Source organism: Pristis pectinata, chromosome 9 (genome assembly GCF_009764475.1).
Source record: "Pristis pectinata isolate sPriPec2 chromosome 9, sPriPec2.1.pri, whole genome shotgun sequence".
Classification (NCBI taxonomy): Eukaryota; Metazoa; Chordata; class Chondrichthyes; order Rhinopristiformes; family Pristidae; genus Pristis; species Pristis pectinata.
The window spans coordinates 50,998,980-51,023,068 of record NC_067413.1 but is presented as its reverse complement, the minus strand read 5'-3'; the positions used below and the strand labels follow the sequence as shown (position 1 = coordinate 51,023,068).

Here is a 24,089-nt window from a genome sequence, read left to right as displayed (position 1 = left end):
GCAATAAAATTCCTCTGTTCTCGATGTAACCATTAGCATACTTCAGCAGCAGTATCTCTTACTAAATGAATAAAATGTTGCCAACTAACCACTTGCTTAGTGAGAAGCTATTAGATATTATAACTCCAGTAATTCATAATTCCAAAGATGCTGCAGTCCATTGACTGACAATCAGTAATGTCATAGACTGTAATCACAAAGTTCAGCAACAAAGTTGCACCAAATGTTTGATAATTTTGCAAGTTTGTGAGCTACATTGCATTTTAAATGCATCAATTTCCACGTCAAAAGATCAATGACTTGCTGATATGACTCTTCCTGAATGAAACAATATTTTGGATATTTTTTTTCTTTCAAGTCACATAAAAATAATATATGTTGTCAATGATCATATATCTGAGGAGCTAAGTTTCTGATGCAATGTTGTTTCATTCTATAGAAATGAATTGATCCTTAGAACTCTGTGATGGATATGTCCTAACAAGAGTGACTTGAAATCCCTTACTGCAGGACTGGAGATGTGGGTCTTTGGCGTCAAATGTATAAATGTGATGGTGAAAGCCTTGAGTGTATCTGTATCTTGGGAATTCATGGTAAGGTAGAATAACCACTTGATTTATGTGAAGAGAGTAATAATAGATTATACTGGAGTAAAACCTAGATCATTAAGTGACAATTATGACTTTTCACATCAGTTGATTAATAACTTAAAGTGAATTGCATGAATTACAGTTTAATGAGGGTACTCTCAATGCTGATTGTAGGTGATGGTAGTGAACAGTATCCACCATAGCTGATTTTTTTTCCTTTTGAGCAAATTTAAATGTCTGTTTGCCATAACTGGTTGTGGTAAACTATGTTGTGCACTTCAGAGAAGTTATTCAGTTAAGGGACTTAACTAGCAAGTATCAACCTGAGAACAGTATACTTGAAAGCGTTTTTTGGTCTCTACCCTGCTGAGTGAATGAGCAGCAGATAGCTGACAGATTTGAAAGCCATTGGAGTCATCAGAGTTCCTTGATGCAGACGCAGAAGGTCACCCTCTCATCCACACCTTCATGTGAGGAATGCATCACATTTCGGAAGTAATAGTTAGGCATATTTACTGTTATCTCTCATTATGTAATGCAACATATGTTGTGGTCACACGTAAACCTTCTAAGAAGCTGATGAATAACAAATATGCTCTGTTTCCAGGAAAATCTTCTAGCTATTAAATTATCACTGACAGCTTAACCCTACATGGCCTCCCATATGTTGAGAGTCATATACTTCCTCCTGCTCTTCCCCCTTAGGATCATCTTCATCTTCTTCCTGATTTTCCCTTGGTAATAGTGGCTCTTCGCATGATTGTATTGTTTCAGCTATGGACTGAATTCTCCTTTTACACAGGTAATGCCACATTTCAACATCTGTTTGGAATGTTTACAGTGCATCTCAGACTACAGAGTCTCATCCAAAGAAGCCCTATGGGCTCCACTAGGGCCCTGATTATGACATGATTTTCTGATTTTCATCAGAATGAGTGCTAGGAATACATACTGGTGTTAGAAGCCATCGGAGTAAGTGGGTAATGCTTGTCTTCCAAGATCCATCCCTTAGAGCAGTGTCTGTGAAAGATGTCTGGCAAAGAGAACTCCCTTACAATGAAGATACGCGAGCTTTCACAATACATAGCATTGACCATAAGAAAATTCTTCTCATGATTTAATGACCATGTAATGCAAGGAGAAGCCTTTCCATTTCATGAAGACCATGATTTTACAAGGGAGAACAGACTGCCACATGAGTGTTTTCTTTTCTGTAGCAGCATTAACTATAGTTCTTCCTTTAAAGGTAGTCATACTTATCCATTAATACATCAAGATAGTTAGGCCCAGGGCACTAATGAACTGAGCACTTTGTGACTGGCCCTAGTCTTCTACAGGACATCCATGGTAAAATGCATTTTAATTTTAAGTTTGATGTATTGCCCTTGCTGACTTTCAGGTAGACCCTAGAGATGGGGAATACCATTGAGAAGGAGAGAGATAGCTCATTTGTGTGCTTGCAACAGTCATCAACACTATAGGACTGTAGTGTACAACATAGTGTCTGAGAACCATAACCAGTCTGCACCCACACCTTCCTCGCAGTGAAACCAACACTGGGCCCATTTCTCCAGAGCATATCTGATGCTGAGCTCAGGGCCAGTGATCAAAACCGGCTGGGGACCCAGGGATTAGATATCTTGGGACCATGTCAGGCCTGCTCTGGTTTGGTCTTCTGGGCCCAAAAATGTAGATCCAGGTCCACATGCAACTGTATACCCTAGTGTACAGTACTGGTGGTGATGTGGAACTATTAAATGGATACAGTTCTGGTGGTATGGTTCTGTCACTGTAAAACATGGTACAGTACTAGTGGGCACAGCTACCACTGCACTGGAGTACAGTACCAGTGGGTATGTCTGAGAAGGTGGAATGGAGCACCAGAGGTGTAGCATGTGGACATGCAATGAGGCAGTGAGTGAAGAGGTGAGAGGATTGCTGAGTGACAGTGAAGCCGCAGTAACTGGAGTAGTGAGCAATAAGAACTATGGCTTTTGCATCTTTAAATTTAGCATATAACCAGACAAGGACAATATTAATTGTTAACAGATGCTTCACATGAGTGGTCCTTGTGAGTGCTGCAGAATATTACTGCCCCTCCTGATTTCATGTTTACATAAGTAATTTTATAAAGTCTTTCCTCTTCTGCAATGATTGCTTTTAAAGACAACATAGGGACCACATTTTCCAGATAGCCAGCAAACTGGTTTTGGATAGGGAACATCAGACACCCTATTTGCGTATACAAAGCAACCAATGCCTCTTCCATCTCTGTTTCTGCTTTCACAAATATTCTGCTGACCTAGATTCAGTCTGCAGTAAATGCTGCTACACTCGAGGTTTCAGCACCCATTTCACACTAAAGGAAGAGAACTCTGCAATCAAGTTTCTAGTGCAGTATCTATGCCATCGTTCCCAGATATTTGAGATATTATGTACTGGACTAAGATATCTTTTTAATGGGTCTGTGCAACAACCTGTAACATTTCACAAAGCAATCAAGCAAAAACCCTCTAATTGATTATTAAAGTGAAAAATTATATTCTATGAAAGAATAATTAAGCCCAATGGCAGTAATATTCCAGGACAAAATTAAATGACATTTGGAAAAATATGGGGTAACAAATGAAAGCCAGCACGGATTGTTCAAAGCAATCACATTGACTGATAGCTTTGATGAAGAAATGAAAAGAGGGGATATGCAGTTGATACATGCAGTGATTGAAGATTTTTAACCAAGTGGCACGTAATAGACATTAGCAAAACTGCAACCCTTGGGATTAAAGGAGCAGTTACGATCTTAACATAAAATTGGCCAAGGAATGGTGAGATGGTTGGTGAATTCTTCAGACCAAAGGGAAGTATACCATGATGTCCCCAAGAGGTGAGTAGCTGGATCACTGCTCTTTTTTCTTCATGACTTGGACGTGAGTATACAAGAGTAATTCCAAAGTTTATGGCTGACAAGAAATGACTGTGGTAAACAATGAGGAGAACGGCAACAGAATTCAAGAGGATGTGGATAGAATTATGAGATGGATATTTTCATGGCAGAAGAGAAAATCCATCCGGGCATGGAGGTGGGTGTGGTTAGTGTTCTCTCAGCATGCTTCGAGTTGTCAGTTAAGCACGTGGTTGAGGACTCAAATGACTGCAGTGTTTTGAAGAACACTTCAGTCCCCTCCCACCCTGCAAGAGGGTGGAAGTGCTCCATTTGTGGGCCTTGTTTGATGTCACTATACATGTCCAGCATTATATACATTTAGCACCCAAATGAATAAAGTGTACTACATACACACTACATACACACATCTGGTGATGTGACTTTAGGTAAAATTCACCTGTACAGCACACAAAAAACAATGCCTATGCAAGAGAAATTACATTCCGTTATTCTATATGTGTAGTTTAAATTGAGACAACACCGATATGAGTTAGTGGAACCCCTGCCTCTTTTACAATTCTGTAATTATGTAGTGTTATCATCTCAGTGGGGAGTCTGAGAACATTACTGTAATGAAACAATTAATTAATAGCTTGCTTTTATAATTATTTGCTATCATGACGTAAATGGTGTTAAATTACAGATCAGCTACAATAGAAATGGAATGAGAGGACTACATGTTCGTTAATTTGTCTCCTTCTTGCTGCTCCTGTCCAAAAGTTTGAGCTGCACTTGCAGCCCATTTTAGCAATGTCAACCAGAGGTACTTGTGGCAGATGTAATCAGTAATCTGATAATTTCATTTTACTAAAGATGGCACTGTCATTGTATTTTCTGTGACATTTCTCCAATATTTTGCTATTCCTGGTAAATTTGGTCCTTCCATAAAGGTTTTATGTTATTCCGTCTCTACTTTCTATACAACACATAACCATTAATCTGACAGATTGGATTGTGCTAGTGACTGTCTGCAGTTCTATAGAGATCCATTGGTTTGCATGCCATACACTTGTCAGCACATTCTGAACTTCTGCTTCCGTGCATTGCATCCTGGAAGTTGGGAATGGGCTGGAGGCAAGACACTGATATATCTGGCCTTTCACTCCACTCCATTTGTGGGCTCACAACAGTGCTCATGATTGCCTGTGTTGGGGAACCGGATATACTTTCTACTTGGCCTGTCAGCTTTACACCAGCCGAAGTGCATTTAATGGGGTGGTCAACCTGGATAGAAAAGGTATATAGTTCATTTTGGTTTTAATTTTAATTAATGTTTGTATTTACTTTGCATGTGATGTGTGTTTTAACTTTTTTAATATTTTTTAATCATTTTCAATTTCAGCAAGAACTGCCAGTAGGCCACCAGGACAATCTGGTCACCCAGGGCTTTGGCTTGCACAGCCTGTGGTCCACTCCTCTTCCTGGATTGAACTTGTTTGGACTCACTAAATGTTACTGTGGTTGCAGGAACAATACTAGGCAAAGGATGCAAACTCAAGTGTGGGCCAAGTCAAGTACGATCCAGCCCAATGGCCCTTCAGTTCTGCAGAACTCTAAACATTTGTTGTTGCTGAATGTGGAAAGATATTGTATTAATGTAGTTGTCACTAATCTCAACTAGTACTTTGATTTTCATACAATTTAACTGCCTTGTTAACAATAGTTTGCAAGTATACCTAATCAGTAGAACCTCTTCAGTGTAGGATGATGGCTAAGGAGAAATGCAATTCTGATGAAATGACTTTGTAGTGCCAAGGAGTGTCAATGCATGGGCACTATGCAAGAAAATGAATTTTGAGTACCTGATTGTGCAAGGGGACAGACTGGAAGCAAATTGTTACTCTCAGATGACCACAACATCTCTTAATAGTGGTCCTGTTGATATGGCAACACATGGATCCACGGGGATTTGGTTTCTCCCAAACTCTTACCCTAATATTGGAAGAAAATTAAATGAACAGATCGTGTTGATGTTCTTCAAGAGTTTCTGTTGATAGCCAATATAGATTACTTAGAAGGACTTTGGGATCTAAAATCATTGGAAACCAAAACAGGATGATGTTCAGCCTTGTTGTCAGAGGTACAAAGGTCTGGGCTCAATTCCAACTCCAGAGATTTAAGAGCAACAATCCAAGCCCAAACAGTCTGTTACCATGCTGCATTTTCTGTAAAATCCTATTTCACTATCTGTAACTCTTCTTCATCTATGCAACGTCAACAGAATTTGAAAATAATGACAGGTCTCAACAGTCGAAACAAAAAAATGAAAAATGAGCACCAAACAAAAACAAAACAGCAAAGGAGCAAAATATTCTAAAATATTATACATTAATTGGCAAACTGAGCATGTGCTTTTCTTAAGAAAAATGCAATGATCAGAATGAACTCAGGAGCGCAATAAACCCCAACTCTGGAGACATATTCCAATTCCTCCTTCTTGTCCGAGGTTCCACAAAAAACCTCGGGACTCAGCCCTCTCCTTTTACAACTCAGCTATCTCACAAAGTGTATTCCCACAGCATTAATCCTCCTGTGAAGAATACAAATCTTCACAAATTAACCATTCGGTTACATCATTTGGCTCGTCAACTTGTATGACAAACCAGTACCTTGTCTGGGTCCAAAAATATCACTTTAAAATAGATTAGGATTTGGGGCAGCTCATTGAAAAATGATAGCTTTATTATTTCATTTGTAACAGCTTATTAGCTTAATTCAGAAGTTAAAGAATGTTATTTAACATTTTGTTATGGGTCTGACATATTTTCTTTTCAATCACATCAGACACAGTGGCCTACAAAGGAGCACACCGAATACTGCTAATTGGATAGATGTGACATATGAAATGGTCACGGAAGAGAATTTTGAAGAAGAAGCTTTGCTTATCCTGATGGCATGAAGTATTATGCCCATGATTGTCAATCAAAATGTCTGTTGTGGTTAACCAATCTATAGTAAGCCACTGAAGCTATATTAATCTATTCACTGTGAAGGTTTACTTCAGTAATTTCCAGTCACACAGTCTTTTTTATTCTAACAATGAGCACGAAATGCATCAAATTTATTCATTGTTTACTTTGTCTACTCTGGTTTTATGTTCAGTTTATAACCCAAGAAACACACTAGTTTGTTTCTCATTGCTATCACACATGAACATAGAAATTAGGGGCAGGAGTAAGCCATTTGGTTCCTGATCAGCCATGATCTTATTAAATGGCAGAGCAGTCTGACTAATTGCAAACCATGGTGAACCTGATGTTTTCCAAAAGTTAAATCTGAGTGCTTTTCATCCTTTTGATACAACTTTAAGCAGTTCGAGCACCAAAAAGTGAAGATAAGCAGGAAAAACACTGATAATCCAGAGCAATCTTGTATCCCTTCCCTTCACTAAACTGAAAGTGCACAGTTTCACAAGCAAGTATCTATTCAAATACTTCCACTGTTTTGAAAGTGGGTGGAGCACCATATAACTGCATTATAGCTGTAGTTTGACCATGAGTCTATTTTAATAGAACCATAGAACCATAGAACACTACAGCACGGAAAACAGGCCATTCAGCCCTTCTAGTCTGTGCTGAAATGTTATTCCGCTAGTTCCATTTACCTGCACCCAGTCCATTACCCTCCAGACCTCTCCCGTCCATGTATCTATACAATTTATTCTTAAAACTCAAGAGTGAGCCCATATTTACTACATCAGACGGCAGCCCATTCCATACTCACACCACTCTTTGAGTGAAGAAGTTCCCCCTAATGTTCCCCCTAAATCTTTCCCCTTTCACCCTAAAGCCATGTCCTCTCGTACTTATCTCTCCTAATCTAGGTGGAAAGAGCCTACTTGCATTAACTCTGTCTATACCCCTCATAATTTTGTAAACTTCTATCAAATCTCCCCTCATTCTTCTGCGCTCCAAGGAATAAAGTCCTAACCTGTTCAGTCTCTCCCTGTAACTCAACTCCTGAAGGCCCGGCAACATTTTAGTATATCTCCTCTGCACTCTTTCAATCTTACAAATATCCTTCCTATAGTTAGGTGACCAGAACTGCACACAATACTCCAAATTTGCCCTCACCAATGTCTTATACAACCTCACCATAACATCCCAACTCCTATACTCAATACTTTGATTTATGAATGCCAGGATGCCAAAAGCCTTCTTTACAACCCTGTCTACCTGCGACACCACTTTCAGGGAATTGTGTATCTGAACTCCCAGATCCCTTTGTTCCTCTGCACTCCTCAGTGCCCTACCATTTACTGTGTATGTCCTACCTTGATTTGTCCTTCCAAAATGCAACACCTCACACTTGTCTGCATTAAATTCCATCTGCCATTTTCTGGCCCATTCTTCCAGTTGGTTCAGATCCCTCAGCAAGCTTTGGAAGCCTTCCTCACTGTCCACTACACCTCCAATCTTAGTATCATCAGCAAACTTGCTGATCCAACTTACCACATTATCATCAAGATCATTGATATAGACAACAAACAACAATGACCCCAGCATAGATCCCTGAGGCACACCACTAGTCACAGGCCTCCAGTCTGAGAAACAATCATCCACTACCACTCTCTGTCTTCTCCCACACAGCCAATTTCCAATCCAGTTTACAACCTTTCCATGGATACCTAGTGTCTGAACTTTCTGAACTAACCTCCCATGTGGGACCTTGTCAAAGGCCTTACTAAAGTCCATGTAGACAACATCCACAGCCTTTCCTTCATCTACTTTCTTAGTAACCTCCTCAAAAAACTCTACAAGATTCGTTAAACACGATCTACCATGCGCAAAGCCATGCTGGCTATCCTTAATCAGCCCTTGGCTGTCCAAATACTTGTATATCCGATCTCTCATAACACCTTCCAATAATTTACCCACTACTGATGTCAGGCTCACTGGCCTGTAATTACCTGGTTTACTTTTAGATTGTTTTTTAAACAACGGAACAACATGAACTACCCTCCAGTCCTCCGGCACCGCACCTGTGGCTAAGGACATTTTAAATATATCTGCCAGGGCCCCTGCAATTTCTACACTAGTACCTCTCAAGGTCCAAGAAAATATCTTATCAGGCCCGGGGGATTTATCTGCCTTTATTCGCTGTAAGGCAGCAAGCACCTCCTCCTCCTTAATCTCTATACGTTCCATGACACCACTGCTTGTTTTCCTTCCTTCCATATCCACTATGCCAGTTTCCTGAATAAATGCTGATGCAAGAAAACTGTTTAAGATCTCCCCCATCTCCTGAGGCTCCACACATAGACCACCACTATGATCTTCTAGGGGACCAATTTTGTCCCATACTATCCATTTACTCTTAATATACTTGTAGAAACCCTTCGGGTTTACCTTCACATTATCTGCCAAAGCAACCTCATGTCTTCTTTTTGCCTTCCTGATTTCCTTTTTTAGTATTTTCTTACATTTCCTATACTCTTGAAGTACCTCATTTGTTCCTAGTTGTCTATACCTGCTATACACCTCTCTCTTTTTCTTAACCAGATTGCCAATATCCCTTGAAAACCAAGGTTCCCTATGTTTGTTAACTTTGCCTTTAATCCTGGCAGGAACATGCAAACTCTGCATTCTCAAAATTTTGCTTTTGAAGGCCTTCCACTTACTGAGCACATCCTTGCCAGAAAACAACTTATCCTAATCCATTCTTCCAAGATCCTTTCTCATTTCCACAAAATTGGCCTTTCTCCAATTTAGAACCTCCACTCGAGGACCAGACCTATCCTTATCCATAATTAACTTGAAATTAATGACATTATGGCCGCTGGACCCAAAATGCTCACCTACGCATACTTCTGTCACCTGACCTGCCTGGTTCCCTAATAGGAGATCAAGTATTGCATTCTCTCTCATTGGTACCTCTATATATTGATATAGAAAACTTTCCCGAACACATTTGACAAATTCCAAGCCATCCAGCCCTTTCACAGTGTGGGAGTCCCAGTCAATACGTGGAAGGTTAAAATCCCCTACTATTACAACTTTCTGTTTCTTACATCGGTCTGCTATCTCACTACAGATTTGTTCCTCCAATTCTCTCTATTGGGCAGTCTATAATACAACCCTATTAGTGTGACCACACCTTTCCTGTTCCTCAGATTCACCCGTATGGCCTCTGTAGACGAGCCCTCCGGGCTGTCCTGTCTACGTAGAGCTGTGATATTTTCCCTGACTAGTAATGCCACTCCTCCCCCTTTCATCCCTTCCCCTCTATCATGTCTGAAACAACAGAACCCCGGAACATTAAGCTGCCAGTCCTGCCCCTCCTGCATCCAAGGCTCACTAATAGCAATAATGGCATAATCCCACGTGCCAATCCACACCCTAAGCTCATCTGCCTTACCTACAATATTTCTTGCATTGAAATAGATGCACCTGAGAACATTTCTATCACGTACAAACCTTTGATTTCTGTCTATACATGCGGTCCTCGCATGACCCTTTTCCTCCTCCACCTCACTATCTGCTCTAACACTCTGGTTCCCCTTCCCCTGCAAATCTAGTTTGAACCCCCTCGGAGCAACACTAGCAAACCTCCTCGCAAGAACGTTAGTCCTGCTCCAGTTCAGGTGCAAACTGTCCCGTCGGAACAGGTCCCACCTTCCCTGGAACAAAGCCCAATCGTCTAGAAACATGAAGCCCTCCCTCCCGCACCATCTCCTTAGCCACGTATTTAGCTGCATGATCCTCCTATTTCTAGCCTCACTAGCTCGTGGCATGGGTAGCAATCCTGAGATTGCAACCTTAGAGGTCCTGTCCTTCAACTTTGCACTTAATTCTCTAAACTCTCTTTGCAGGACCTCCTCCTCTTTCCTATCCACGTGACCACGACATCTGGCTGCTCACCCTCCCTCCTGAGAATATCGTGAACTCGATCCGAGATATCATGGATCCTGACACCAGGGAGGCAACAGACCATCCGGGATTCTCGATGTCTCCCACAGAACCTCCTATCTCTCCCCCTAACTATCGAATCCCCTATCACTACTGCTCTCTTCTTTTCTCTCCTTCCTTTCTGAGCCGAGGGTCCCGTCTCGGTGCCAGAGACGTGACCACTGCAACTTGTCCCTGGTAGGTCATCCCCACCAGCAGTATCCAAAACGGTATACATTGTTGATGGGAACAGCCGCAGGGTGCTCTGCTCTTTCTGTCTATACCCCTTCCCTTTCCTGACAGTCACCCAGCTACTTGCCTCCTGACATTTAGAGGTGACTATCTCCCTGAAACTCCTCACAAATGATCTGGAGTCCATCCAGCTCCAGCTCCAGCTCCCTAACTCGGTTTGTCAGGAGCTGCAGTTGGATGCGCCTTTTACAGGTGTAGTCATCAGGGACAAGTGTGCTGCATACGGAGCACACGACTGCCCTAACTGCTGCCATCACTACCTTCTCCTAAGTTAGTTATATTAAAGGAACTTACTGGCCTTACCTCTCTGGGAGCAAGCTCTTCCTCAACCTCTGCTCGCCGAAGCCTCTTGAGCCAAAGCCTCAAGCTCCACTCCTACCCTGAGCCACTCACACACTGGCCGCTCCTCACTGGCCGCTCCTCTTCAGTTACCCCTCCTTATATTTGTCCCTGCCAAACCTATTTTTTCTCCAGCAGTGTTGTTATAAATTTGGAGGTTGTACAGGATAATATTTACGGTTTAATGTCATTAGTCTCTTCAATCAAGACCATTATCTAATATCTTGCCAAATGACGATAGAATGGCCCTGGATTCCAACCATGTCTATATCAATGGCTGATTGATGAACATTTGAGTGAGACAAGACCTTGTGTCAACGAATATGCTCCTATATACATATATAGGACAACAATCTACGTACTATATAAAAAGGTGAAGTCCTACCCTTATTAGTAGTCTAAGTTCACTTGTCCAATAAAGCAATTTCCTGAAGCCAGTCAAAACATGAGTTAAGGACGATGCCCTCACTCTTCTGTATTTGACTTCTACTCCAGATTTCTCCAGCCTGTCTATCAGCTTCTTCCAAAAAGGTAAGAAACCAAAAATATTTCCCCATGTAAGGGCATAAGTTTAGGTTATAATATAGTGTCAAGCCAGAATGGGAAAACAGACCAAATCTACTATGTATACAGACAGTGCTGATAACAGCCATTCAACATTCTGACCCATAAATGAACAACAAAGCTATAGAGTCACAGTTGTTGGAAAAAGTCAAGGCTACAGTTTTCAAGGATCTCCACCTTGCATTTATATTAGAATGAACAAAGAATCTTATTGATCTTTCCAGTAAGGCAAGAGATGGAATCATTAGGAGGTAACTGCCATTTCTCAGTGTAACATCAGAATAAAATAATAAACTCTCTGTGGCAAGTGATTTGCCAGTCAGATTGCCTCTCAAACGTTCTACTTTTCTCCATATGTGAGCTTCCCCAGTATCATCCCCACTCTGGCCTCAAGTGTATGAATCCTAATCCTATCTCAGCAACAGAACTCAGTGGACCACCTCTTATACTACCATGGATTTGTCTCTGATTGTGTTTTCTTCTGCATTACTGTCTTGTTTTGCAAAGTTTTTTTCTCTTCACTGTCTTGTATAAATTATGTACAACTTATGTGTTGTCTAAACCTGCATGCCTGTAATGCTGCTGCGAGCAAGTTTTTCACTGTACCCATACCTCACTGTACTTGTCCACATGACAATAAACTCGACTTGACTTAACATTAAAACATTTCAGAAAGGGAATTGCAATGGGTCACTTTCTCAAATTGAAATGGTATGTAAGAACCACTATTTGGACAAGTGCTTTATTTGTGTATAATTATGTGACTGTTTTGAGCATTTATCCTATAGACAGAAGCTAAATTTATTTTAATAACCATTTCTTAATTAAAAATAGATTAATCACCTCTCTCATTAAAGAAGCCAAAACACAAAAACATGATAAAGACTACTTTGGTCAACTGAAAGGTCAATGTTAACTCATTTTTTCTGCCTATCGATGCTGCCTGAACTGCTGGGTATTTCCAGCATTTTCTGTTTTATTTCAGCTTTCCAACAGCTATTGAATTTTGCTTTTGAATTTCATTAAGCGCTACTGTACAATTGGAGGAAGGAAGTTTTCTTTAATGGAGGTCACCATCAGCCAGTATTTTCATCCTCCCAGTGACAAAGCTCTTACACTCTGGGAATGAATTAGTTCAATTTAGCAGCAGACCAAATTTTGAGGTTTCACTATTGCTTTTCAATGCAGTTCTATGATATGAAAACATGGGTGCGTGCTGGAACTGGATCAGATTCTCCTTCAGCACTGTACTCTTGGGAGGGTTAGAACTTTCCTTGCAGGATTATTATTTGTCTCTTTTGAATCATTAGATAATCCTTTGAAAAGGATGGAGATGGAAGGATTTTGTGTTGAAATTATGTTCCAGTGAAATCAAAGATCAATAGTATTAACTTGGTGAGATAATCAATGCAAATGCATTAGGTTCTGCAGAACTATTGCTATGCTCATTTGGAAATGCTCAGAATTATATATCATTTTTCACATATATATAAATGGACATAAAATTTAAATTGTCCACAAGACTAAAAAATACAACCAGCATGAATTGGCAGAGCTGAATGGCCTGCCTCCCTTTTGTATCTTTTTCTATGTGATTATTCAGTAATTTATTCCATTCTGCATTATCAGTTTCAATTGAATCTATAATCAGTTATCATATTTATTGAAAGAATAGAGACTGATCTCAGAATATTGGCCAACCATAAGGCTTTATACAGCTGCTACATGCATGGCATTTATGGCATGGTTCTGTATAAAAGACAAACAAAGTAAATCTTTTCAATGAGTGAGGAGAAACAGAAGATTTCTATTAGGTTAAATGAATATCTTGACATCCAGCTCCAACAACACTTAGCTTCATAGCATTTGCAAATAACATACGACAATCAAACCAGTTAGTCAAAGCTGATCTAACTGAAGAATTGAAACTATGAAGGAAATGGAACTACAAGTTCTCCTGTGCTTGAAAATTTGCCCTGAAATTGCATAGCCCAGGGGAGCTGTGGCAGGTTGATTCAGGAACGTTGAGGCTGATTTTCTTGCACAAGTGATGTGTAAAGCATGATTTTCTGCTGTGGCAGGAACACTTGGTGATGGTTACTTCTTCAAGTAGCAGGGCCGATCTATGGCAACATTGCTTTGAGTGATGGATCTTAAAGGGAGTGGTCATCATGCATCTTCCTCTTTGCCCAAAGTGGAAGTCCTTACCTGTGATGTAGGGACTATCCTTGAAAAGTCCAGTGCTTACATCACATTGTTCAGGTGGGTCTAGCTCTTCAAGGTTCCCATGAAGGCTTCGCCCTGGATTTGAAGATCATGTCATTTTTGAAGTGTGTGTTTAGATCACAGCACATCAATTATTGGTTGCATTACTGCTGTGTGCATAAGTATTTCACACGCACAGACAATCCAGATACATTTACAATGGCAGCCACGAGCACACAGAGGTGCCAATCCTTTCTAATAATTGATTTTCAGTTGCTTAAATTACCACAGAGCTGATAAAAATATTGCATTACAGAATTAAATGTCAGTTACAAGGCTGAACAATGATAAACTTTATTGTCTGGAGATATATAAATGACCACAAATTCCAAAATACTACTACAGACACAATCTATCAATACCACAAGAATGTATGTCATCCAATGTTTGAAAATAAATCAGCTGCTCCCATTTTGAGTTGCTGCATTAAGAAACATTAATGAGTTTGGTGATACTTAGAAATATTAGGCAGAACATTAGTCATTCACAGATATCATGCCACAGTGCTTTCCAAGGGAGGACATTGGTCTGTATTTTGATGTGGGTGCAGTAAATTAACTGATCTGAAGGGTACATAATTGGAAAAACTGTGTGTAATTTTAAATAGTTTTTTTGTGTAAGTACATAGTTCCTTCAAATCTACATCCCTGGTAGAATTACAAAATCAGTGATAATGCATCATTACCACAAGAAATTTAAAAGCTTGTGATCTGGGTAGAAAAATGGACTCAGAATTCCTTTTTGTTCTGTGACTTGTAGCTGGCAAAGTTAAAAGGCAATTAATACATCTTCAAATGCATAAGTTCTACATACTCATAAACATACACACACATATACACAAGACATGACCATGACAAACTGATGGTGATTAGAATGAACTCCACAAATGGTAATGCCCTCATTAGAAAATCCATATTATAAAGTAATATGCCGCAGGGATGACAACAAATCTACCTTGAGATGTTCTCTGCACAAAGAATAATTGTTTAATGATATCAATTTACTGTGATAAAATTCTTACACAATTATGGAGCTCTACTCTTACACACATTGGTGATCATTCTATTTTTAAGATAAGCAGCTTTTTAACATAAATGGGACATAGCTGTAGATTTCCATTTTTTTCCACTGCGCCTTTCTTTTGAGCATTATTTCAATTTCAATTCCCTACCAATAAAAGATTGACATCAAGCCTACAGTGAGATACTATCAAAGGTGATGGTTAAAAAGTTACTTCTTTGAGTGTCTTAACAGAGGAGAAACAATGAGTGGGCTGAGAGCCTTAGTAAGGGAATTCTGGAGCAAAGGGCCAATTCACCAGAAGCATAGCCACCCACAGTACAGCAAATAAAATTATGGATTCATAGGAGAGAAGAATTGAAATGATTCAGAGATCTGAGTGTTGTGGAGCTGGAAGAGATAGGGAGGTAAAAGGCCATACAAGGGTCTGAAAAGGATGAGAATTTATAAAAAAGGCTTTGCCAAACTGGAGACCAGTTGGATCAAATGAGTGCAAGGTTGATTGCTATGAAAAAAGGCATCTTTGGTTAAGAATGTTACCAAGTTTGTCCAGGAAAGCACTGAAATAGATCAAAGGCATATATGAGAGTGTCAGCAGCAGATAAGCCAAGACAGGGGCAGAGCTGGACTATTTCATGAAGGTGAAGAAAGATGATCTTGGTAATGGAATTTGCGATTGAATGCTTAACATAGGCTCAAATTGGTCACCAAGATCTACTCTAGCTTGAATCAATGACTTAAAAGTGGGATGCCGTCACCAGGGAAGAGGGTTTGTCGAAGGGTTAGAAGACAACAGCTTTAATTTCTTTATACCCAATTGAAGGAAATTTTTGCGGATTCAGCACTAGATGTTGAACCGAGTGTGACAAATCAGTGACAATGGTAGGATGGAGAGATTGTGGGGAGGTCGAGTTGGGTGTGGTCAGTATACACAAGGAACCGGATATTGGGAATTGTATTAAAATGCAGAAAAGGAAGTGGGAATTCATTTTCTTTTGAAATAAATGCAATATTAACAAAACAGGTTTGAAATAAGAAAGTCAGACTCCAATTTGCCAGTGCACCAAGGGGCAGACATACCTTGCTTATTTATAACACTATTGGCAGTGAAGAGATTACATACTGAAAACACTGCCCACATTAAATTTAAAATATTGATGCACATTAATATATGCCAATATTTCATATTTTAGAATTACTTTGTATCGCCTACCTTGTTCTGAGGCCAAGTACACACAAGTGACTGGTTCTTTAGTTTTCAGTTTATATACATGATAACAAATCTATACAAAGCTTTGAAGTATTAAAGTAATAATTATTATGGTGTCACTGTTTATCTGAACAATTAAGCCAACAGAAAACAAACTTTCCATTCATAATGAGAGCTACCTTTCAAATAATTCCACAAGTCCTTAAAAAGTAGGAAGAGCATTTTAAAAATAAACCTGATTAGCTACAAATACTTATTCCTCTACTTATTCCTCTTCTAAAGGGATGATATAATTCAGGTACTTCACTGGTTCATTAACTTCAGTGCATATTGGTGGATAGTTCAATTATCAGATATGAAAACCAAAACTCATTTGATATGACTACACTTCCAACTGGATAATGGTTTAGCCCCAATTACTGGCCTAGCTGAGAACAGCTAATTCCATGTCAACTCGTGATCAGACCGAAGCCTTCCTGGTCTAATGGCTCAGCTATTCATTAGTTAAAACCGCATTACATTCTACACATCACATTGACAAGAAAATACCTTTAACAGCAACAAAATTAATACTATTTTTGATAAACTTGGTAAATATGCAACAACTTCTGTTCTTGTTACATATATAATATAAATACGTATATTTTACGAGCAATTATCTTTAACTTATTAAAAATATTTTCCAACTTTTCCTTTCCTCATTGAAAACACAAACTTCTATTGTGATGTGTTTCCATGGATGCCAGCCATACAGTGATACTTTCCCCAAGTGTCTAATTATCTTCTGAGAAACTGGACAGTCTCATTAAGCTACCGATATGGAGACATTACCAATGAGCCCAAGTCTGTGACCATTTAAACTTTATGCACCTCATATTCCAGCAGCAGTTGCAGGATAAAAACCAGCAAAAAGCACCATGAATGAATTCTCAACTTGGACTCTAATGCTAATTGTTTTTTTTAACCCCACACTGAGCAAGGATCAAAATTGTGAACAATATAATCCAAATAACTGAATGGTATTAGTTTTAATTAAACTAAGAACTTTGAGCAACATACTTACACATTAACCTAAATCAAAATCCGTTAAATTATTTAACACAGTAGAAGCGAAATAAAGTCTGTGAATGCTTACCTTTTTCACTGACACTTTCACTCTCAATCTCTACATCATCACAGCTGGTATATTCTGGAGTAGATGCAAGCTCTTCCTCCGAGCTACTCAATGAGACTTGGCGCATTTTACCTCCCTTCTTTGTTTTATGCGGCTTTGGTGGTGGTGGCCTTACTGATTCAGACTGATCTGAGCTGAGTGAGTCATTTCGTAGCATGGTTTCCATCTTTTCCCGTTTTGTTTTCTTAACAGCAGAACTTGGATCCAAGTGTTGTTGTTTCCGCATTGAATCTGAACGACGGAGGTCACTCCTATCAAATGGAATTGGACTTCGCCTGGGTGTCGGTGGACTGTGATTTGGGGTCCTTTGCCAACTAGAACTAGGCCCTTGCATGTCTTGAGTTCTTTCCATTGAGTAAGAACGCTGACTTTGCACAGGGACTCTGCGATCACATGCAGAGCGTTGTCTTGACTGCCTTTCCATTCTATGCATTGAAATTTGTACATCATCCATCTCTGTATATGCCAAAGAAACATCACTGTGTCTTCGTTCATGACGTACCCGAGACATTTCAGCATGCATCCGCATTTGCTCCTCGTATGGTTGAGGTTTGACAGGATAACGAGCCAAATTTGGATCACTACGATAACGAGTTTGATACTCTTCCTCTCGTCTCTGTCGCTCATACTCATCTCTAGTTTGTATATCAATATCCTCATCTACCAAATCTCGGAACTCTTGAGACCTTCTTCGACTTCTACGAGTGGAGTCCCTGCTTTCTTTGTACTCAATATGTTCAGAATCATCATAAGCCCATGACCCACGCAGTGATCGCTTGTCACGGTCTGCATATTCTGTAGGTGATCTTTGCATTGCACTTTCCAAAAGTGCATACTGCGATGGATCTGCTCTATCGTCCCTCTGGTGGTATTTTCGATTGTGTTCCCTGGATGTTGATGGGCTCCTTTTCCTAAATGGAAATAAATATAAATTCAGTCAGAAGTACTTTGCATACAGCAAGGTGTTAAATTAAATCATCCATGCCTTCCTGTACATTAAAATTGAAGATTGTGAGAGACAGTTTAGCACTAATTACGGCTATCATAATTGCAAAATATTAAAGCATTTTATTTGTTTGCTATTAATCCTGAGTTAAACAGAGCGAAAAAAGCCTGATATCAATGCACTTCAACATCAAATCATTTTACGACTCATCACAGAACATCGCATTGAAAACAGAAAATTAATTGAGGCCCATGAAACATCCTCTCACAGCTTTATTTGTACATTTTAAGATTACAGCCTTTTTTCCCCCTCTTTTTATTAAACATCTACCTAGGTTTACCTTTCTGTTTGCCATTGCACATCTGGGAGATAGAGAACATTATATCCAGAAGAATGCATCAAATCCAAGCTGGCAAGCACTTTTCCTTAATCTCCCCAAGCTCAGCAAAATTACATTCAAAAGCTTCCAATAATTGCAGCCTTGCTGAGCTTTGCACACAGAATTATTCTCTCCATATATTGTGATTTCATCCACATTAGCAAATCAGAATCTGCACAGCCATCTCAAAGCAAGAAAGTAGGACATCAGCCCACCAACCTAACTTTGATATGTGATGACATACAGAGGGAGGAGGAGTGAGGAGTTTTACAGTTTAATGCTGTTATCATGTGCTGTATATAGCTGGAGGTCAAGTAAGATTTTATTCTCCAAGGAAGATTATGGTACTTAGCTGATTACTGACGGACAGTTATGCTTGTAAAATGCAGGATTGTCTTTACCATTTTCCTCTTGTACCATAGAAATGATTATTTCACTCAAAAATTTGCATACAAGTTGAAGCCATCTCTCCGTTTATGATAGTTATCAATTAACTTTATTCCCGCAACTCTTAGAATTCTGCATAATGGAAATGATATTAAAATGCCATATACAATATGGCTATTAGAAAATCACTTCAAATAATTTCAAAGAACAACACATAAACGATCCAGCATCTACCCTTGACCTTGTATCACATGGGGTACTATCCAGATTCCTGTCACAAATTATAAATTTTCTAGATCCCACAGACACCTCAAAGTCTACTTCCATATATTGGTTTTAAACTCAGTGTACTAATTTTTGTATTTCCTTTAATTTATTGCTGAAAAATCATGCAGGAAATGTGCTTTATCATTGCATACGGTTGAACAGTCAATTGTCTAGAACTTTCTGTCGTACTTGGAACTTTGCCAGTTTTGGAAGTCATTTCAGTTTAGTCACTGGCACTACTCCGTGCAGCTTATCAGAAAGGGTTGCCGTTGCTGCCTCTGATGGACCAAGGTTTAACTGCTGATCTGAGTGATTTGAACAGACGATAATGTGGAAACCACTAAGCGCTCCCTTATCACTGGAATGGGAATCGAGGGAAAGGGAAAGTCTTTTGTCCAGATGACAAAATAGAACAATGTCCAAAAAAAATCATTGCTGAAGATTTAGATTTTGCTTTAAATTATGTAAATTATGTATTCACATCATTTGGAGCTGGCACTACTAACATGGGTTTTCTAAATATTTAGTATTTGAAGATGTTAATTATTTGGCATAGAAACTTTGTTTTCATTTTCAAGCTTTTCAGTGGTATGTTGGAACAACCTTGGTCAATTTTAACAATGTAAGATGAAATGAGAGAAGGTTGAACTCGAACAATGGAACATATGATAAAGAGTAGGCCTTCAGCTTGGTCTGTGACCTAACTGCACAAATCCTCCCAGACCTATTCATATAATATATTTAATGGATAAAGATACATAAAGCTCAAACTTGAAATCAGCAATTGATCTATGGTCAATTAATGTTTGCAGCGGGATGTTCCAAACTTGGCTGTGAAAGTACATCCTAACTAGCCCTAGAATCCTTAACCAGTTTCTCCCTATCTACCTTATTTGTTCCCTATAATACCTTAAAAAACTTCAACTTTCAAACCTCCTGCACTCTAGGGAATACAACCCTTGATTTTATAATCTCTGCCCATAATTTAATTACTGGAATCCAGGTACGATTCTGTTAAAATAATGCTGCCTTCCTGGAAAGGACAATGTTTATACGTACATCCTAAGGCATAATGGCAAGAACTGCTGATAGTACTTCAAATGTGGTCTAACCAGGGCTTTGTAAACTGTTGGACCACATTTACAGTTCTGTTAGAGATGGTACTTCTACCTATTTGTAAACCAGCCCCTGGATGCAAAGGCCAACAGTGCACGAGCTTTTTGATTATTATCTGTACCTGTCAATGACATTTAATGATCCATGCATAAACATGTCAAAATCTCTCTGGGCCTCCGCTAGAATCAGTGTTCCACCACTCAGAAACCACTCCATTCTAAACTCCTTTGGTTGAAGGTGGACGGGCACACATCTATCTGTATTGAAATCCATTGTTTTTGCCAGGCAGTGAAGATATACAACAAGAGAAAATCTAGCTATCACCTCCTGACTTTCAATGGCATTACCATCACTGAATTCCCCACTATAAATATCCTGTTCTTTGACCAGAAATGGAACTGGAGTGGCGACAAGAACAGGTCAGAAGCGAGGACTCCTGCAGCGAATAACTTACCTCCTGACTCCTGTCCACCATCTACAAGGCTCAAGTCAGGAGTGTGATAGAATACTCTCCACTTGCCTGCATGAGTGCAGCCTTATAAAACACTCAAGTAGTTCAACACCGTACAGGACATAGCAGTCTGCTTGATAGGCAGCCCATCAACAAGCCATTCATTCACTTCACCACTAATGCATAGTAGCAGCAGTTTGTGCCATCTACTGTATGCAATCCAGCAATTCACCAAGACTCCTTAGACGGCACCTTCCAAATCCTTGACCTCTACCAGCTGGAAGGACAACGGCAGCAAGAGCATGGGAACACCATCATATGGAAGTTGCCTTCCAAGCCACATACCATCCCAGCTTAGAAATATATCACCGTCCCTGGGTCAAAATCCTGGAACTTCCTCCCTAACAGCATTGTCAGTATCCCCACATCTCAAGGACTGCAGCAGTTCACCACCATCTTCTCGGGGGTAATTAAGGATGGGCAATTAAATGCTGTGTCAGCTTACAAAGCCCACATCCCTTGAATGAATTTTAAAAAATGAACTTTCAACATAACTTTGTGATTTAATACTTCCACCTACGCTACTGAAAATGCTGTTCTTAACATTGATGTGTGGGTTTCTATCCCACTATCTATATAAATTAAGTGATTTTTTTGGAATTGGAATTGGTTTATCATTGTCTCATGTACCAAGATACAGTGAAAAACTTAGTTTTGCATGCCATCCATATAGATAATTTTAAAACATAAGTATATTGAGGTAGTGCAAGGGAAAAGCAATAACAGAATGGAGAATATAGTGTTACAGTTACAGTTAAAGGGAAAGTGCAGTGCAGGTAGACAATAAGGTGCAAGGGTCATGAAGAGGCAGATTGTGAGGTCAAGAGTTCATTTTTAACATACAAGATTTTGAGAGAATATTTGGAAAGTTGGCTGATTTTCCTATCCCTAATTCAGATGCACAGTAGCATCTCAAATGCAGCCCCTCAGCTGACACAGCAGACTAAATCATATGTATGTTGTGGACACTGCTAAAAAGAAACTTCCAGGAACATGGAAGCTCCAAGATGAAAGGCAAGCATCGATCACTCCTAGTCTGTAGGCATTGCATTGTGCAACAGCAGATTATGTTTAAGAAGAGTACAGTGTGGTACATTGGGTAAGCATGGAGGTAAAAGCAACCAATGCTGTAACAACGGTCAAACTATTTTATTAAGTATAAAAGAGGATAGGAACATGAGTAGATCATTCAATCCCTTCAGCTACTTCAGCCTTTCATTTGGATCATGGCTTTCATCTAAATGGCTTGGTTCTATAGCACATTCTTCACAAAATTTTATCAATTTCAGATTTGAAATTTTCAAATGACCTACTTGCAGTGGGTAAGCTAGTAGGGCGCAGTATGCATGTTCTAAAGAAAAGGTTAAAGCATTCACAACTATTGATAACAGACGATCCACCTTAGCTTCCCCCTGAGCTCCCCACAACACAGAAGCCAGACCCCAGCCAATGAAATTCACTCCTGTAGTATCAAAATAATGAGTTTATCCACTTGGATTTTGATCCAAAGCCAAGGGATCAGAAAACGTCTCAGCTGAAGGCTGAAGACCTGTGCTCCAGAAATAGCTGTGTTTCTAGCCAAGCTGTTCCAGTATAATTACAACACAGACAACAAGTCAACAATGTGGAAAATTGCTCAGGTATGTCCTGTTAAGAAAAAGCAGGACAAGTCCAATCCAACTAATTACCAACTACCTCAACCAAAGTTATGGAATGCTATCAAATGGCACTTACTCACCAAAAACCAATGCATCAATGCCCAGCTTGAATTTTGCCAGAAACACTCAGCTCCAAACTTAATCTCCAAACTTCATCTCCACTTTGGCCCAAAGATGTACCAAAGAGTTGAATTCCAGAGGTGAAATGAAAATGACTGCACTTGACTACTAGGCAGCATTTGACACTATGTGCCATCAAAGGGTCCTGGTAATAATAAAGTCAAAGGCCATCAAAGAAAAACAATCCAGTGATTAGAGTCATACCTCACACATAGGGGTTGTGGTTGTTGGAGGTCATTCACCCCAGTTCCAGTTTATCACAGCAGAGGTTTGTGAGGACAGTGTCTTATGCCCAACCATCTTCAGTTACTTCATCAATGACATTCCTTCTATCAGAAGGTCAGAAGTAAGGATGCTTGCAGATGATTGCATGATGTTTGATTGCATTTGCAACTCTGTATAAAATGGGGCAGCCCATGCCTGCATGCAACGAGACCTGGGCAATATTCAGGAACGTGCTGACAATGGCAAGTAACATTTGTGCCACAGGAGTGCCAGACAGTGACCACTTTCAATAAGAGAGAGCATAACTACCTACCCTTGACATTCAATGGCATTACTATTCAGATATCTATACTATAACTTCTATCTTTTTGTAGTACAACCTCCCACAAATAACATCAAACATGCCATTGGCTTGTTTTTAATTACTCTTTGTACCCAGCTACTAACCCATAGTGATCTATCTGCTCATCCACAGTTCCTAGCTCCTCAGCATATAGTAGATACATTAATCTGTCTTGCTCAGGTCCAAAATGGCTGACCTCACACTTCTTCACAATGAATTGCATCCGTCAAAATCTATCAATGTTCCAAATATTCTGCTTCCACCCACAATATTTATTGTGTTATCTAACTTCGTGCCATCAGCAAGTTTGGATATAGAGCTGAGTTTTCCTTCATCCAAGTCATGCATAACATACAGTGTAAAATTGATGCCCCGGTACAGATCACCCGAGGCACTAGAGTCTTATCCTGCTAATTTGAATATATACTTATGCTACCAATTAGGCACACTTTATACACATGATTAACACATAGACAAATGCATTAATAAATATTTTGCCCCAATTCCTAGTCAGCAGCTTGCCATCTCCTCTGTCCATATTTAACTTATGAGAACACTTCATTTCTGAAACCACAGCAGCAAAGTCTTACTGAATTCACAGTGATAATGTGGTGAAGGAGGGAGTGGAGCAGAAAAAGCCCCACTCATTAAATTGCTGGAGAAGAGAACATCTTCAGATGCCTAAGCTGTCCTCATTGGCATAGGCAACTGTGAAACCTGCCACTAAATGTTTCTAGAGCAACAACCAATCTGCTGGATGAACTCCTGGTGCAGAATTGTCGACGTTTCAGGTCAAAACCCTGCATCAAGACTATTCCAGCATCTGCAGTCTCTTGTGCCTCTACTAAATGTTTTTGAGTGTCTCTGGGATTCAGTGATACAGGAAAACATT

General features: G+C 39.6%; 1 protein-coding gene across 12 annotated transcripts in view; it reads right to left on the bottom strand.

Moving 5' to 3' along the window:
• The window catches only part of rims2a (regulating synaptic membrane exocytosis 2a), an 830,253-nt gene that overhangs the window by 465,137 nt on the left and 341,027 nt on the right, over positions 1 to 24,089 (bottom strand). For all 12 annotated transcript variants that reach the window (XM_052023914.1, XM_052023913.1, XM_052023904.1 and 9 more), the window contains one exon: positions 17,207 to 18,156. In XM_052023914.1, the coding sequence (XP_051879874.1) occupies positions 17,207 to 18,156 (950 nt within the window). The remainder of the gene's footprint in view (positions 1 to 17,206; positions 18,157 to 24,089) is intronic.